We start from the raw sequence: 14631 nt of genomic DNA, 5'->3' as shown, positions 1-14631 counted from the left end.
ATACATTGAGACAACGCACAGAAAGGGCTGTCAATCCATACCACGATCAATCACCCAGACTCTTCTCCTGTGTTATGGACTTGAGAATCAATGTTCTGTGACAACAGCAGAAAGATCTATTTCCCCAGCCTCTTCTCCTCTCACTATGCTTCTCAGACCACAGGACACGGGCCCCTCGTAGTCTTGCACCAGGTGTATTACAAAACCACAAGAGAAACCCAACATCTCAATCTGATAGTCCATCTTATTTGAAGATTGGGAGAAGGGAATGCTTTTTGAACTTCTCCACACTTAAAAAGATCTTGTCATAGGCCTGGGAAAACAAATCCAACAGAATCCCACTTTTCCAGCCCAACCATTCTCTTGCTTTTTTTTTTTAACAAAAACCAGAGTAGGATGATTTTTACATCCAATGATTAACTGGAAAATTTGTTACTTCTGAGTTACCGGGAGACACAATGGAATTAGTGCTCAAGCCTCACCCAGGGGCAGGGCTAATGTTGAGGCAGAAGCAGCTCCTGCTAATCGTCAGTGATCCATATAAATAATGTTAATCACCCAGTGAGGAGGGGCTGGAACATGGGATGCTGGATGAGACCACAGAACCTGCCCCGAGTATTTCTAATTCAACAATTTGACATCAATGTAAAATGAAAGTAAACCTCCCTCCCATCTCTGTCCTCCAGCCCAGGGGTCAGCAAACATTTGCTGTCAAAGGCCAGTCATAGGTCTCCAATTGCAACTACTCATGCATACTTTGGAGCACAAAAGCAGTCCCAGACAATCAGTAAACAAATTAGTAATGAAAAACAGGCAGCAGTGAAGTTCGGCCCCCAAGCTCCAGGTTGCTGACTCTGCCCTAGCCTCTACCATCAGAGGAAACTCCTGTGACCAATTTCTTTTGCATCCTTTGAGAGCTGATCTAACCAGCTAGTTTTTTGGCGGGGGGATATCATCAACTTATGAACTGGAGTTTTCTTGTCTGTTATTTAGTGTTTTATTCCACTACTGGTTCCCTCAAAGCAGTTCAGTCGCCTCCCACAATTGCACTCCATTCCTGCTAACTCAAGAGCCAACCCCCCCTGCCCCCCGCCAGCCCCACTCAAAATCTGGTAGGGTTTTATTTTTTTCATTTTTCTTATATTATCTTTTTTTTAATTTAATTAAACCTGGAACACTATTCATCATTAAAACCATCTGTGGTAAGATCTGCATGAGAGCTCAGACTAGCAGAACAGACCCTCAAGGCATTGACAGGCCAAGTGTCCAGGCAGTCCAGCTTACTGAGCAGGGCACAGGGGTTTCAGATGCAAGTCCACCTGTGCATAAGATGGAATATTCCTGTCCTTTGCCATTGTTTCTGAGGCGTATCTCCCCTGCAGACTTCATCAGAAGGGACATCTGTGTTTGTATGAGATTCTAGAATTCTTAGGTCCCTTGACATAATACCATGTTATAGCACCTCTAGCACACCTATGATCTTACCTGTAACTTACGGCATGGTCTCATCAGGCCAAGTACTGGGATACGCAGTGTGTAGTGTTTGGGAGCGAGTACCACATAAATTAATAAAGCCCCCTCCACCCACTCAGAGACGTTTCTATTGCTCAGAACTCAAAGAACAATCAAGATTGCAGTGAGCTTTCACGAAAGGAGGACTTCAGTAGGGGAGGGAGTAGAAAAGCCTTGTCCGTGTTCCCCAATCCCAACTTCATTTCTAAGCACCTGCTCGTAAGCAGTGGGGGAAGAATCTTATGGGCAGAATTCTAAAGAGAGAAGGCCCAACTCCAGCCTGCAGGAACGGGCAATGGTGTGTGATTGTGAAGTAGAATATGGCTTTTTAAACTCAGGACTTAATTGCCATTTTTCTTTAGGGAGGAAAAACAAAACAAAACAAAAACAAAGATACCACAACAAGGCCGTATATACTGTCAGTCCACGGCTACAAGGCAAAACTATCCATATTTTTACTGCAGGTAACATGGCTGCTGGGAGGAAACTGTGATTATCTTAACATTCACCACTACAAAGTTACTATGAAACTCTCCCTCTCTCTGAATGGGGCTTGAACCTGGATATTGTCTGACTCTCACGGCATGGTGAATGTTATGAGACAAAAAAATTATCCCAGATGTTTCTAGCCCAAAGGTGTCTGTATTTCTTTAAGTCATCCAAGACCCTAAAGGGTCACAGCTACAAAAAATTTGGAGGATGGATCCTGGTAGACATGAGACTCAAAGCAACAGTATTTCACTAATCAGCCAAAAAGTTGGCAACTGTGTTTTGTTTTTCCCCACGGTACTAAATAGTTTCCTATCAAAACAACTAGAGAAATTAAAAAATGCAATACTCACTCGAGTTGTTAAGTTAAACTCAAGAGTTAAAACAGATTTCAAATCTGTGTCAGGTCAGAGAGTTTCCAGAGATTCAAGTTCAATGACCTCTAACATGAGGGATAATTCCTTGGAAACGCTAGAGAAAGGATACATCCCAACACTAAAACAAAGACTTATTATAATTGACAAAACTTCTTGTAATAAAAACACATGAACAAAATAATGTTTTCCCCCCAAGGACATCAACTCTTTAACTCTAGAGAATCTTGTTTCTTGACTCAACTTTTCAACTTAACCCAGGATTCAGAACTTACCAATACATTGAGTCCTCCCATTGCCCACAAATCCGTATTTGCAAATACACATCTTCTTCCCTCCTCTTTGCAAGCAGGTAGCATGTTCATGGCAAGTGGCACAGACATCTAAAGCTGAATCATAAATTATATATATCAGGAAAAGAACATTTCAATCACCTACTCTAGGTGAGTCACATTTTGGGTAATAAACAGTTAAAATGGAGAACCAAAATTTGAATACCAAAATTATGAAGGGTAGATCTTATCCCATTCTTAGCTACCCATCGCCCATGGAGTAAAGTGCAAATCCCTCTACCTGGCAATCAATGCTCTTTTCCGTCTAACCCCAGACTAACTCCTGCAGCCTCACTGCTCCCAAACCCAAATACACACAGTGTTCTCCAGGCAAGAGGCCAGCTACTCTTTCCCATACATACATGCTATCCACTGTCTTATGTCATGCCATAGTCACGATGCTCCCTTCGTCTAGAATGCCTATCTTTCCTTCTCTGTCCAACTAGCACCTGTTCCTATTTCAAGACCCAGTTTAATCATCACACTCTCCCTAAGGTCTTCCGCATTCCTCCATTCTTGAGGAAAATTAAATCTTCCTCTGTGCGCCCCTAACACTTGTACATTTCCATATCAACCATATTAATTTGTCAGCATATTCTATTCCACCTCTGTCTTCCCAGCTTGCTATTATGAACGAGCGTCTCAAGGACAGGGATTATGTCATTTGCCCATACATCATTATGGCATGGTATAAACATTCAGTGTATTTTTATTGACCAACTGGATAAAGGAAACTGCAGTCCTACTGCCTACAACTTAAAAAGCAAATGGAAGGAAGAAGAACTCGTCTATTGCCCTATCCATTTTCCTTATAAGGAAACAGTGGTGAATGTGTTTAAAATGTCAGTGAGATAACAGCCAGGTCCCAGCAGGATGACCAGATCCCAATTATTTAGATAAGCAGCAAAAATGTTTGGGGCTAAAATTCCTGAAACATTCAAATCTACCAGATGGTGATACATGGCCCAAGATCAAACACGAATTTCTACCCGAGGCTATGTGGGATACTGTGCTGCACTCCCAGTGTCTGTGATATCAGGCGTGGCCTAGTAAGGAGAACATATCAGCATGGAATTTCATCTTAGTCTTGGCCCCATTACCACCCAGGTAGTAAAGACTGAGGTCTCAGACTGCTCTAGGCATGAAACCAACTGAGAAAGGGATATATATAAATTCTCTTAACCACGCTTGGTTTTGTTTTTTTTGTTGTTTTTTTTTGCTGTACGCGGGCCTCTCACTGTTGTGGCCTCTCCCATTGCGGAGCACAGGCTCCGGACGCACAGGCTCAGTGGCCATGGCTCATGGGTCCAGCCGCTCCGTGGCATGTGGGATCTTCCTGGACCGGGGCACGAACCCGTGTCCCCTGCATCGGCAGGCGGACTCTCAATCACTGCGCCACCAGGGAAGCCCACTTTATTTTTTTAAAAACAAAATATAACACAAAAATGAGACAAGCCATGCTTATCACTAATACTAAATTAACCATAGGATATTTACAAAATTTATTATATCCCAGACCATAAAGAAAAATGCAATAAGTTTCAAAAAAGTAGAAATTATAGAGGTCATACTGACTACCATGTAATAATGTAATAAAACTACAAAATAAAACATAAGACTTGCATTCCCAAAAGAAAACCTACTTGGAAACTACAGAACACTCTCCTAAATAATTCTTGGGGCAAAGAGGATATCAACATTGAAATGTTTAATACCAGACATAAAAGCTTATCTACACCAGAAAATTTGAGTTTGACATGTTTTTATATTTTAAAAGAGAGAAAGAAAAGCAGGCGGCTGGGGGAATGGGGGAAACTAAAATTTTAATACAAGAAGCTTGAAAAAAAGGAAAAAAACAAAATAGGGGTTTAAGAGGGGGGTGGTTAGGACTCAGTAAAGATTAAAAAGATGTTAAAGAATGAGAAAATATATTCAAATTCATTGGAAAAACAAAAAACTTTTGCCAAAGTCAGTGCATCATAAAGGCCAGTAGTCAAAACTCAAGACCAATGAAGGAAAACAAGGGTATATACAAACATACAACATTAGGAATAAGAAAGAGCTTGTAACAAAAAATACATAACAATTTCTTTTAAAGTACAAATGAAAGACTTCCAGTTAAACACAGCAGATTTAATACACTTGCAACCCTCACCAAAAATTTAAAAATGAAATCAAGGACCAGAAAGGTATAAACTCTGGGAGAGAAGAGGACAGCAGACAAGGATGTTGACAATATTTCAGAAGATGAAAGAGATGGACATATGGGAACTGCCTGAGAGGAAGAAGTAAAAGCCAAGGAAGGAAGGAAGCAAAGAAAGGAAGAAAGGAAGGAAGGAAAGAAGGGAGGGAGGGAGGGAAGGAGGGAGGGAGGGGACATTAATTAAAATAAAATTTAAAACGTAAATAAAAGCGAACTTGAAAGGCTCAGGAATGGAGTCACTTAGCACCCCAGAAGGCAAGCATAAAGGGTAGGGGCTGAGAGTTAAGCAACAAGTTGAAAATATGGAGAAGTAGTTAGATGCTCAGATCCCCTAACTCACCCTGGCATAAGATGGAGTTTTACAACCTGGAGAAAACAGATCAGGAAGGCTCCTGATTATAGGGGCAACAGACAGAGCTGAAGGGAGAATGAGTCTCCGTACTAAATGTCCACCAAGATGGGGTAAATTTATTTAACCATTTTAACATTTTAATACACAACATTTTAAAACAGTACCACAAGGACACTGTCAATCCATAATTACCTGCAACCAAAATCCTGGAAATACCTTCTAAATAATGGGTCCTGGGTCACCTCCACAAACCCAGCTGTGGTCAACCATATAATGATGACCACTCACCCCAGTGTGTGTGGGTAGTACAATAATAGATATATACACTAAACTTTTTTTTTAAGTATATTTGATTTACAGTATTATGTTAGTTTCAGGTGTACAGCAAAGTGATTCGGTTATACATATATATGTATGTATCTGTATTCTTTTTTTCTATTGACACAAACACTATACTAATGAAATAATAAAATGATAAGATGTTTGATTTTTTTCCTATATGGAATACTTATCTTTATAAAGATGGCAGCATTTTTATATCCATCTAGTTCCAGAAACTAACGTTAGACAGAAAATGATTACTTCATGTAACTGTTGAAAGAATCTAATAAACACGAAATATTAAGAAGCAAAGTAGTACCACCCACAGGCTCTGATCTTGTTAAAGCACAGGCTCTGATTCAGTTGGTCTGGGGTGAGACCCTATATTTTGCATTTCTAACAAGCTGCCATGTGGACTACATTTTGAGTAGCAGGGATTCAAGGGCCCCTGAAGTCCTTTCCCTCTAATGTTCTGACACTTCATTCTTAGGGTACATGTTTTAATGACCAATTAGGAATAATTTAGCATAAGTGTAGCCCCAAGGACAGTACCTGTCATGTTTGGCTCAATAAATGTTTTTTTGTTTTGTTTTGTTTTTTTGCGGTACGCGGGCCTCTCACCGCCGCGGCCTCCCCCGTTGCGGAGCGCAGGCTCCGTACGCGCAGGCCCAGCGGCCACGGCCCACGGGCCCAGCCGCTCCGCGGCACGCGGTATCCTCCCGGACTGGGGCACGAACCCGCATTCCCCGCATCGGCAGGCGGACTCTCAACCACTGCGCCACCAGGGAAGCCCTCAACAAATGTTTGTTTCCCATACTGGCGAAAAAGACAAGATGGGTGCCAGTCTACCAAAGGCTTCCCAGACCACCCGCAGAAGAGAAAGTGGTTTCCAGAGGTAGAGGGAACAAGAAGCTTCTTGTTCAGCCATGATTAGCCCAGTCTGCAGGGCCTAGTAGGGAAGCCCTCTGAGTTCTAACTGCTTGAGGGACAAAGTTGTCTTCTGGGGGAAAAAAAAGCGGGGTAGGAAGCACAACCTCAATACAAGGAAAGGCAGGGGCTGGGGTGGGGTTGGGGGCTGCTTCTGACCACACAATAGTGTCCATTGGTCAAAAGCTCAGTTAAGAATCACTGGAGAAGAGCATAAATGTATACAACTAGTCTACAAAGCAATTTCGCAACAATTGTAAATTTTGCAGACATTAATTACATATTTATTCCTTTCTAGTTTATAGTTTTTTACTGCTACATAATGAATTACTCCAAAACTTAGCAACTTAAAACAATAAACATCTGTTATCTCTCTCTCACACACACACACACACACACAGAATCATTGGAGACAGAGTAACCAATTCAACCCAGTTTTAATACTAAAAGTCCCCTGCCCAGGAAACCCCTCAGTTCGGTGCAAACCAAGACAGTTGATCACCCTACTTGGAGAGCTTGTTAAAACAGAATCCCCAGAGAGTTTGATTCAGTAGGTGTGAGTGGGGCCTGGGAATCTGCATCTCTAAGAAGATCCCAGATGCACGCACTACCAGCAACACTGAAAGTCCCCCTCAGTCTCAAGGACTTATGTCAGAATCCTGGGGAAAGAAAAGGTAATATTGAAGACATCTTTCACCAAGTCTAGACTGAGGCACAGCATAGCTATGGGACCAACGTGACAGAGAGAATAACCCAATGGAGAAGAATTCTCCAGGCCTGTGTCAAGACCACTGTGCCTTCCTTATAACCTGGGGGTGGAACTGTGTCAGGCAGCAGCTTCACATCCGAGTCAAGGACAACTTGACTTCTGTCTTCAGCAGATTCTGCTCAGGAGAGCAGAGAGGTGGCTGCCACACAGTAACTGAGGGGACTACTACAGGGGCGAGGGATCCCCCTCTTCCCCTTGCCCTAGGGATGCCTAGAATTACTGGCAGAGAAACAGGAAAGTGCGGACCCCAAAAATCTAGGAGGAAAAGCCTGACAAGTACTCTTTGTTACTCTTATTGTGTCCCCCAGCTGAGGGTTGCTGAGGGTTGCTCCTAGATTCACTTCCCTTCTCTACCCTGTAGTGACTAAGCCAGCTAAATCCACATCCAACAATGAGAGGACCAGGCAGGTTTTGGTGTCTCGACCTCGGTTGGAGTCTTCTCTCTTGTTCCCTAACTATGTGATCGAAGGCAAATGAAACTGTCAGAGCTCTGGTTTTAATCTGTAAGACGGAGATCGTGTTGCGAAGATTAAATGAGAAATATAAATGCTGTATGAGCTCAAAGCACTAGACAAAGAGCTAATTTACATGAATATCTATGTCTCTTTCCATAGATACTGTTATTGTTGTTAGAAACAAGTCATGCATGATGCAGTGCCTGGTAGGAGACACACTGGTTCAGAGCAGGGTTGAGAGAGAGAGAGATCACTTGGGCTACAATCCTAGCTTGGCCACTTGCTAGCTGGGTAATCCTTGATAATCTCTGTGTCTCCGTTTCCTGTAAATTTGTAATATGAGGATGATAATAAACCTACCTCATATGGTTGTTTTGAGGATTAAAGAGTAAATGAGTTAATACGCATAAAGCAATTAGAATGTGAGACATTATTAATACAACCACTCAACAGCTCTTTGTTAATGAGTAAATGAAGGTACTGACAGCTAGCCAGCTCCCAGTTACACTAATGAAGAGAGTGATGGAGAGCTGCATTGATGCAAAAACCCAAAGCAACATCACTGTGTGGACAGATGCCCAACTATTCATGGGGCTGATATTCTGGGAACCATAATACCTTCATCTCCACGATCACTCCTTGCTTCCTCCACATCCTCCCAGCCTTCTGGGTAGTACCTGACTCAGAAGTTGCAAATTCAGCTTCCTCACCCTTTCAGCCCTGCTCACCCCTCCCTCCCCTCCCCCCGCGCACCACGTAAACCTCGACATCAGGATGGAGTGGAGGCTGCCAGCCTGAGACTGCTCCTCTCGCTCTGTATTTCAATACTCAAGCAACAACTTACATGCACTCTTGAAATAACAGCAGCTGGACTGTGACAAAACAGTGAAGAGATTTTGTCCACCGTCAAGGGAAGAAGGAAGTGTTAAAAGCACACATAGAGTGCTTGAATTCAAATCTTAATCTCATCCCCAGCCATTCACAGTCAGACCAAACAAGCCCACTGCACAGCCTTCCTGAGACCCTGTCTCTCAAACTCGTGGAGACATGTGGAAACAGATCCAAAGACCTGAGGAAATAAGCAAAGGGGCGCAAAGCTCAGGAAGAGAAAACATTCCCAAGTCTTCTGCAACACTATGGAAAATTGCATTGCTTGTAAGAGACGGCATCAAATTCCAGAAACAGAAGGAACCTGAGAGACCTCCTCTCCAACATCCCTCACAGAAAAAAACAAAAACATAGCCTGTGCTTTAAAAATCCACCAAAGGACTTCTGTGGTGGTCCAGTGGTAAAGAATCCGCCTTCCAATGCAGGGGACGTGGGTTCCACCCCTGGTTAGGGAACTAAGATCCCACATGCTGTGGGGCAACCAAGCCTGTGCCACAACTACTGAGCCTGCCCACCACAACTAGAGAGAAGCCCACACACTGCAAGGAGGACCCTGCGCACCACAACGAAAGATCCCTCATGCCGCAACTGACACGATGCATCCAAAATGAAAATAAATAAAATATTTTTTAAATAATAATAAAATAAAATAAAAATCTGCCAAGACAGAGAGCACTCTACTCTTTCAAGCAGTATAATCCTTGTGGGGCAATGGGAACCATCATCCAGTCCCCTTCTCCTCCCCAACCCAGGGCTGCCATTCCCCATCAGGAGCCCAGAACCTTTCCTTGTGTAAAACGGTTATCAGCCCGCAGCTGCTTTTGCTCTTTTGCCCTCTTCTGACCATTTTCCTGTTTGACCAAGACCAACTTGCAGAGCGGGTCACACACCTGGCCTCCAGACTAGGAACCAACCCATGCCGAGCGCCCCAATGTCAATGCTTTAGAGCTCTGAGCAAAGCAGCCACACCCTAGGTTTATGTCCTGAATGTCACACATGAACAGGCTGCCCCACATTCTCGAGCAAGCTGAATACCTTTTTTTTTTTTAAGATCCATGCAATTCAACACCCCTGTCTCCTCTGCAGAGCTAAGGCCAATAGGCCTCTTGCCACCTTTGGCTGCAGAGACCTAGGAGCCCATTTTAGGATTTGACCAGAAGCTGAGGATGTGCTCAGGGCCAAGTCCTTGGAGGGGGAACACAGGCCGTGGCGGGGATCGTCTTCATTGGCTCTAATCCTGCTACATTACTTTGAGCAACTGTAAGTCACTCCAAAACCACGCACCCGCTCCATTTCCCTTCTTTCCTCCTCTTCCTCACTCTGAACAGGGTATACGCTGCTGTGATTCATGATGACGGAGTGAAGACCAAGCCTATGGAATGCACGATTCAGGAAGTCAGGTGTACTTTACACAGTAACAACTTCCCCAACCCTCTCTACCACCGCTCCCCAAGCCTCTCAAGGCCTCTGCCTGCCCTCTGCACACCCTCTGGCCTTCCCAAACCCCAGCCGCTCCCAGACTCAGAGCAATGCCAGGAAAAGGTTAAGAAACAGGACTGACTGGTTCCAGCCCTCCTGGCCCATTCCTAACCTCTCTGTTCCCCTAGGGCTTGGCACCGTGCCCACCACCAACACCCTCCTGCTCTACCAACTACCACTTCACCCTTCCCTCACACTCAGGCCACCTGACTTTGGCTCCCCCACTCTCTCCTCCCTGAAACGCGTTGGATAGCAATTAAATGTAATTCAGCAATGTTACCGCGAGAGACTGAATATGCAAATGAACAACCCCAGACCACACATAAAAATAGAACTCTGACCCATAATCTGCAGCCATCGGTCTAGGAATTCAAACCACAACCTCTGTAGCAATAAGTCCCAAGTGGTCAGGATTTAATCAATATTGGACAGCTTCCATAATTTTTGCCCACGCTTCAAACTTAGGACCAATCAGAGAAAGCCAAATACATTCCCCTAACCAATCACACGAGATGCCTACTGTCAGAGAGAAGCTATCTCCAGCTTCCCAATGGCAACATCCTCCAACCAACCCAGGCATACCTGAAACCTTCCTTTCTGTTCCACTGTAAAGTTTTTACACTCCCCGGCCTGCCTGTGAGTCTCTGACAAATGTCAATGACGATCGCTGACTCTTTTGTTAGAGCAAGCCTTTTCTCATTTGAGTGGTCTTCATTTATTTCCATACCAGATTCCTAATACAAGCCACAGTCCCTACGCACAAGGAGCTCTTAGTCTAGTAAACAATTACATTGCAATATGGTGTAAGTGTATAGAGCAAGGGTACCTTATAAATATGTATGTATATAAGTAAGTGTGTAGTGGCCCATGTAATACAGTACAGAGGGGCCTCCAGGAGGGAGGACAATTGGGCTGCTTTTGAAAAATGAACAGCACTAAGTAGCTAGCTGTGGGGGAAGGGAAGAGCTGTTCTCCATTCTTCTCCTTCCCTCCCCTCTCCCTATAGAGCTTTCCCACTTGTAGACCAACTTTGCTTTCTGACCTGCTCCAATAAATATCTCCTTTATTTTTCCATTTTCAGTTTCTCCCTCTACCCAATAATTCCCCTCATTCGTGCCGGAGTCTGCTTTACCACTTCCCCCAGCAAAAAAATTTCTTGCACTGACCTGGCCAGCCCAACTGAATGCTAACTTCTCTTTCCTTCTATCTTCTATCTTCTTTAAAGAATATCTACTCTGCAGCCAAAGTCCTGCACTCACTTGAGCCCTCTGCATCTGGCTCTCACCCTCAGTGCTCTGCTAGCTCTGGCTTCCACTGACAGAGTCACCAAATCCAAAGCCTTGTTCTCAGTCTCCAATCACTTGGCTCCCCTTCCCCTGGTTTCCTTGATGCTCTACTAGCCCGGTCTTCCTCCAGTCTATGTGGCCACTGCTCTTTCTCCTCCATGTGCATCTACCATCTGAACTTAGTCTTTCCAAGAATCTGTCCTTGGTCCTCTTACTCTTACCAACCTCAAGGCTTCAAGTGACCATCGAGTCTCCATCATTTGCACACACTTACTGTCCACAGTCTCAACTCCCTGTTGGTTTCATCTCTCCGAAAGTCCTAGCATTACCTCGAATTCAGGATCTCCAAAACAACTAGGCATCTTTCTTCCAAAATCTTTTTTTCTCCTCCCATAGACCCATATACCCAAGTCACCCAGTCCTAAACCCTTAGTGTTCCAACTTCCCTTTTCTGTTCCTTTGCACCTTAACATCTGTCATTAAGTCCTTCCAGTTCCCCTTCTACCTTATCACCTACATGCAGTCCTCATCTCCCGCTGTCATGACTGTGGGGCCAGTCTTCCGGCCTCAGAACTTCTAGAACAGATATTACAACTTCCTCAATGGCCCTAAGCATCCAGTCAGTTCCCACATTGACCACTGCAAGGAAACCTGCCCTTAATCAAACCAGGTTCTACACAGTTGTAAATGATGGGAAAATGCCTGCATAAGGAGAGTGGGCTCATCCAGGTAACCCTGGCTTCCATTTCCCAAAATTCACCCCACAGCCGTTAAGCTGCTGCAGATGGATGGCCTTAGGTAGTTACTTTGTTCAACCATCTCAGGTCAGCAAGCCAATGGGACCCCAGTGGACAGTTTCCTAGGCTACAGTCTTAACACAAAGGTTCTGAAATAGGCTCCAAGCATCTGCAAACTTTTACGCACACTGCCGTGGGAGATCGAGTTAGAGAAGGAAGTTAGAAAGCCCACCAGAGCATCTGATGTATAAAAATGGCCACTCCAGGAGGTTTGGCTGTCAAGAAAAACACCGTCCAGTGATGGTAAAAGTCCCAAGGTAAAGAGAATTGAGGGGAACAGGAGTCTGAGCCACAAAGTCCCCTCATATCTCCTTACACAGAATTTGCCTTCCAAAGGAAGCTGGAAGCTTTTCTTATACCAGCTTTTACATCACTCCCTGTACTAAAAGCTGCAGTGATTTCCAGTGGCTACTCACTGCCCAGGAACAACTAAGTCTAAATGCCTTGGTCTGCCAATCACAACACTCTGCCTTCTGGTTAAATCCAATCTGCTTTTCTGCCCCCCATTCCCCACGCACCTCCTACATACCAGTCAAACTGAAACACAGCCCCCATGCTTTCATGCCTTCGTGTGGTTCCTCACTTTGTCCCCTCCACCTGGAATTCATTCATTCTACACGTATTTGCGGAGAGCTGCTGTGCCCTCTGCCATGAGTTGGGATGCCTTTTCCTCCTCTTCCCATAACCAAATATTACCAATCGTTGTTGGCCCAGTTCAAAGGTCACCTCATCCATGAGGCCACCAGATTCCCTTGGTCAGAAGTCGTCTTTCCCTCCTCTGACCACCCACCTCAGAACGCCTCTGACGGCGTTCTGCCTTTATTACAGTTATTTGAGCAAATGCCACCTCCCCTCCGTGTCTGAATCCTCTGCGTAACTCGTACCACGTTCAACACTGCGTTCTGCAGGGGGAATAAAAACTACTCCAACTGCCTAGAAATGGCTTATTTGCTTGTCTGTCTTCTGCAGAATATGAGCTCAGTAAGGACCAGCACAAGGCCCTCACACCCTTCACAGGGAAACTATTCAAGGACCATTCATCTGTTGAATGAATGGCTTAATAACTGCTTTATTCCCGTAAACTTCCTTACACTTCTTCCTCACCCTATTAGCATCTGGTTCTTCATCAAAGGGAAAAAATTAAAAGGTAGAAAGACAACTGCTCCGGGTCAAGAATTTGTCGCGGAAAAGCCACAGCCGGGCCGGAAGCGTGACAGTGCAGGCGGAACGCCCTTCCACGCCCTCGCGCGCCGGGCGCGGCTCTCCTGGCGGGGAGAGAGCTTCTCCCCTCGCTCGCGCCCGGCCCCCACTCGCGCCAGGTCCCCCGGGGGCGCGGGCCAGGCCGCTGCGCATTTGTTTCCCGCAGCCCAGGACCGGGCCTGAGGCGGAGAAGCCCGCCCGGGAGGCCCTCCCGCTTCTCGGAGCCCCGCCCTCCGATCCCCCACCTGCGCCCAGCTACCAGGCTCCTCGCCAGCCCGGCCCAGGGGCGGGGGAGCGTCCGGGGCGCGCCCGGCATAGTCCGGGCCGCCGCCCCCCGACCCCGCGCCGCCCCTGCTCCCCGCCTGCACTCACCGTCCGCGCCCGGCGCTCGGGGCACACCGAGGGCCAGGCTGAGCAGCGGCAGGAGCGACAGCAGGCGCCCAGGCGGGAAGCCGGCGCCCCGGGGCCCCCGGGCCATGCCGCCGCCGCCGCCTCCCTCCCGGCGCGCCCACGACTCCTCCTGCGGCCCCAAGGCGCCGAGATAAGGCGTCGGGCGCCCCAGGGAGGGGGCCGGGCGGGCCGCTTCCGGCGCCAAGCTAGGAAGCTGAGGGCTCCGCGGGGTCCCGCGGAGTGGCGGCGGCGGCGGCGGTGCGCGGGCCCGTCCTCCCCGCCAGGCCCGCGCGCCGCGGGGGACGCTCGTTCAGCCACTCGCGGCTTCACCTGGCCGTGCCCCCTGCTGCGCGCCGGGTACGCGGGGGGCCCGGGGACACGCTGCGGGTCCGGCTTAGTGACACAGCTGAACGTAGAGTCCCGGACTGTGCCAGAAGGAAACTGTCTCCCGTGCTCTAAGCGTGTGGAACGATCGCGGGATCCAAGGGGGTCGGGAGCTCAGGGAGGCACCCCCGGGGTGGCAAAGGAAGAGGGGTGAGGGGCAGAAGGAGCGGGAACCTTCTAGAAGCTGAAAGCGAGCCGGGCGACGTGGCTGGAGCTCCAAGGGCGAGAAGCCGCCAGTCCAGGCCACCCAGGGGCGACAGGCTTGACCAGGCGACAAGACCGTCTGGGGCGAGAGAGCTGGCAGGACTTCCTGCTGCTCCGAGGACACTCAGCTTGGGGCGTCAGGGAGGCTTCAGGAAGAAGTAAGCGAAGACCTGAGAGTGAGAAGGGCGCGGGAGAGGAGTCTAAGCGGTGAGAGGCGTGGGCAAAGAGACAGACTAGAGTGTATTCTAGCAATGGCGAGCAGGACCGCC

The 14631-nt window shown here is 46.9% G+C and overlaps 1 protein-coding gene across 7 annotated transcripts in view; it reads right to left on the bottom strand.

Moving 5' to 3' along the window:
* Positions 1 to 14190, bottom strand: part of SUSD1 (sushi domain containing 1) — a 133694-nt gene extending 119504 nt beyond the window's left edge. For 6 of the 7 annotated variants that reach the window (XM_060154628.1, XM_060154630.1, XM_060154627.1 and 3 more), the window contains exons 1-2: positions 13757 to 13868; positions 2651 to 2764 (exon numbers count right to left, since the gene is read on the bottom strand). In XM_060154628.1, the coding sequence (XP_060010611.1) occupies positions 2651 to 2764; positions 13757 to 13862 (220 nt within the window). In that variant the 5' untranslated portion in view covers positions 13863 to 13868. Of the gene's footprint in view, positions 1 to 2650; positions 2765 to 13756; positions 13869 to 14104 lie in introns of those variants that run through there. The other variant, XM_060154633.1, reaches the window with a different exon arrangement.
* Between the last annotated feature and the right edge of the window lie 441 nt (positions 14191 to 14631).

The sequence above is a fragment of the Lagenorhynchus albirostris genome, chromosome 7 (genome assembly GCF_949774975.1).
Source record: "Lagenorhynchus albirostris chromosome 7, mLagAlb1.1, whole genome shotgun sequence".
NCBI lineage: Eukaryota > Metazoa > Chordata > Mammalia > Artiodactyla > Delphinidae > Lagenorhynchus > Lagenorhynchus albirostris.
Note: the sequence above shows the minus strand (reverse complement) of the source record. Positions and strands in the feature narration are given on the sequence as shown.